The 3812-nt window shown below is 60.4% G+C and overlaps 1 protein-coding gene across 1 annotated transcript in view; it reads right to left on the bottom strand.

The window, feature by feature from the left end:
- Positions 1-677: 677 nt before the first annotated feature.
- The window catches only part of Sntg2 (syntrophin, gamma 2), a 152639-nt gene continuing 149504 nt past the window's right edge, over positions 678-3812 (bottom strand). The window contains exon 18 of the mRNA XM_013028867.1: positions 678-809. Coding sequence (XP_012884321.1) covers positions 678-809 — 132 coding nt within the window. The remainder of the gene's footprint in view (positions 810-3812) is intronic.

The following is a 3812-nucleotide window of genomic DNA, read 5'->3' as shown; positions in this document are numbered from 1 at the left end:
CCCTCTGACCCAGGAGGAGCAGCAGCCCCCGCCAGACGCACCCCGCGCTGCAGGGCATCCTCAGGCTTCCCGTCCCTCTGTCTTCAGATCGTGAGCACACAGTCTTGGGTTTTCCTAACCACAGCTGTGTTTCTAAAGAAAATTCAAGAACTCCAATAAATGATCTTTAATAGCAAAAACAGAATCCATCTGAGCTTAGAAATCCTATACGACGTGGGAATGAAGGAAATCAAAGGAAGAGCTGTATTTGATGAACTGGTTAAAAATAGGATTCACATTTAAGTGGCAGGACTCCGTAGGAAAGGATGAACACGCAGGTACCGAGAGGAGAAGTGGGTCTCCTCTTCCCGGTCCCAGCCCCTCTGCCTGACCTCGGGCGCCGGGCGTGGGGCCTTTCTCCTCTCCAGGACGCAGCGGAGGTGTGCTCTCAGCGACCCAGGAACCCGCTACATGTCTGGCGATACACAAACGCTGCCTGTGGCCAGCATGGCAGTGGAGTGTCCCCCCACCGCAGGGGTTCGGGGTGCACCTGCCCCCATCAGAATCAACAAGGCCATCTGTGAAACTAGTGATGTCTTTATTGGTGTAACAACTAGAGGCTCCCTATAAAACCACACAACGTTGCCATACGGTGCAGGGAAGAGTCATTTCTTAAGTAAACAGTGCGTCGGCGGCACTCAGCTGCTGTAGGCGAATCTTCGAGCGACGCTCTGGCTGTCCATGAACACCGGGTCCAAGGACGCCACCTTGGCGGCCAGGAAGGAGTGGATGCAGTGCAGGACTGCCGTCGGGTCCTGGAACTCCAGCTCCTGGGGAGAGACGAAGCAGGGCTTGCCGTTACTGGGGCCGGGCAGGGGAGCACGGCGCACGGCCCGTACCTGCAGGACGGCAGCAAGGCTTCTCCCAGGGAGCTCAGCTCCACGCACGCGCGGGGTACATTCAAGAGTCGGGAGGAAGCTGTCCGTGAAGCGATGTGCATGTCTGCCTTTCTGTACAGACAGAGCCTGACAGAGCCCAGGACTCATCCGGAGCCCCCCTCGGCTGATCTGTCATTTCTGGTATCTGGTATCCCTGCCTCCTCTGTTCTGAGTCTTAATCGGGCCTCGGGGTTGAGCTTGGGTCTGCCAGGACCTGTGTGTGTGATGGTGCGTCGCTGGCCACGGGCTGGCCTGGGTTTTCCGGTCATTCTTCCTGGATGACCTGAGTGGGAGCTGAGTGGGTGTCCAGAGTCTGGGCATGGGGTGGGGGATGGGACCTCCCCCGGTCCCCTGTCCCCGGTCCCACTGCGCTCGGCCCTCAGGCCTGCTGGGATCCCCGCCCCCAGCGTGGAGCGGCCCTCAGGCCTGCTGGATTCCCGCCCCCAGCGTGGAGCGGCCCCCAGCCTGCGGGGATTCCCGCCCCCAGCGTGGAGCGGCCCCCAGCCTGCGGGGATTCCCGCCCCCAGCCTGCCCAGGCCCAGCCTGCAGCCCGCTGCACAGAGGATGGGAGCGGCCCTCGGGCTCTGGCTGTCTATTCGGGTCTCACAAAGCTCCAGTATGATGAGGAGCAGCTGTGTTCCAAAGGCGACTGCTAATTGATGAGACCCTATCTACCGACGTTCAGCAAAATTCCAGCATATTCTAAACTGCGGAGATGACCAAGTAGGAGCTCTGTCAAATTTTAAGGCAAACAGCCCAGTCAGACCCATCAGTCTCCTGAGGTGCTTCTGGAAGCTTCCCCAGGCCAGGGCTTCCGGCCGGGGAGGGGGTCTGCTGGGGGGGGCGGTCCACGACAGCAGAGCAGCACCGCGCCCTCAGACCCTGCCACGCTTCCTTCACGGGGGAACTGACCGCCATCTTCCCCCACGGGCCGTCTGCCTCCGCCCTCCGCCCTGCCGTTCCTGTGTCTTCCAGAGAGGAGACCCACGAAGGGCCTGGGGTTTTCTTTGCAAAGACCACACAGAGCAAGTGAGCTGATGCAGGGGAGGACCACAGCCCCGTTAGTCCAGCTCAGACGCAGGGGAGGACCACAGCCCCCCGTTAGTCCAGTGCAGACATGGGAGGACCACAGCCCTGTTAGTCCAGCTCAGACTCAGGGGAGGACCACAGCCCCCCGTTAGACCAGAACAGACGCAGGGGAGGACCACAGCCCCCCGTTAGACCAGCACAGACACAGGGAGGACCACAGCCCCCCGTTAGTCCAGCTCAGACACAGGGGAGGAGTGCAGCCCCCCGTTAGACCAGCACAGACACAGGGGAGGACCACAGCCCCCCGTTAGACCAGCACAGACGCAGGGGAGGACCACAGCCCCCCGTTAGACCAGCACAGACACAGGGGAGGCCACAGCCCCCCGTTAGTCCAGCTCAGACACAGGGGAGGAGTGCAGCCCCCCGTTAGACCAGCACAGACACAGGGGAGGACCACAGCCCCCCGTTGGTCCAGCTCAGACGCAGGGGAGGACCACAGCCCCCCGTTAGTCCAGCTCAGACACAGGGGAGGACCACAGCCCCCATTAGTCCAGCACAGACGCAGGGGAGGACCACAGCCCCCCGTTAGTCCAGCACAGACACAGGGGAGGACCACAGCCCCCCGTTAGTCCAGCACAGACGCAGGGGAGGACCACAGCCCCCCGTTAGTGCAACACAGACACAGGGAGGACCACAGCCCCCCCGTTAGTGCAGCACAGACGCAGGGGAGGACCACAGCCCCCCGTTAGTCCAGCTCAGACACGGGAGGACCACAGCCCCTGTTAGTCCAGCGCACGCCCCCCCCCCCCCCGGCACAGGGCGGTCCTGACCTCGCCATCTACCCAGAAACGTTTGTCACTGGTTGTCTGCAAGAAAAATCTTCCCGATATCCAGCTCTGTGTGTCCAGAATTTTCTCAGACAAACGCTGGGTTTGCCAGCAAAACAAGAAGCACAAAGCCCACCTCCTGTGTGCTGCAGTTGCTGAACCCCCTGTACGGACGCTGACCACTTACCCGATACTAGCGTGGTGCACCGGGACAGGAGGCCAGACCCCGCCAGGACTGGCCCACAAACCACAACCCGCAGCGGCCTTCTCCCCATCAACGTTAACGAGCTGTTCAGAGAGGTTTCAGTTCTGCCTGTCAGTCTTTCTGACCAGTGCCCGTCCATCGTCCTTCCACTGCATTTTTACCAGCATAGACTAGTGGACAAGCGTGTTCCTCCCAGCACGCCCACACACACACAGGGGCTCCTCCGACTCCCGTCCCCCCACGGTGCCGCACCGTGGCGGGTTCACACCTGCACGCACACTGTCTACTCCTCATTCACCTGCCTTCCCTCTGACCTCTTCCCCTCTCGCCCAGCACCCGCAGCCTGATAGGATCTGTTACATTCCGGCCATTCGTGCTTTACTGCAGCTAAGGCTCCAGGGCTTTCTCTGTGGTGACTCACACTGTTCAGATTGACCCTTTGCTTAATTTCAATCATCGAAAGTACTAGAAAATGTACAAGCAAACCCAGTGGTGAAACTCCACATAACCTCGGTCCACAAGGCTCAACTCAAACAACAGCCTCTGTAAAACCTGCCCGTCAGTGAGCCACATTTGGAGTAAGCAGGCGGGGAATGTTCCGGATTCCCTCCCCCAGCCAAAGGCTGAGCAGGAGGCTCTCCCCTCATCTGTCACCAGAGCTGTCAGCTGTCTGCATGGAACTCTGGACGGGAGCTGTCAGCTGTCTGCATGGAACTCTGGACGGGAGCTGTCAGCTGTCTGCGTGGAACTCTGGACGGGAGCTGTCAGCTGTCTGCGTGGAACTCTGGACGGGAGCTGTCAGCTGTCTGCGTGGAACTCTGGACGGGAGCTGTC

Source organism: Dipodomys ordii, unplaced genomic scaffold (genome assembly GCF_000151885.1).
Source record: "Dipodomys ordii isolate 6190 unplaced genomic scaffold, Dord_2.0 Scaffold115, whole genome shotgun sequence".
Lineage (NCBI taxonomy): Eukaryota > Metazoa > Chordata > Mammalia > Rodentia > Heteromyidae > Dipodomys > Dipodomys ordii.
This window is presented reverse-complemented; position numbering and strand designations above follow the sequence as displayed.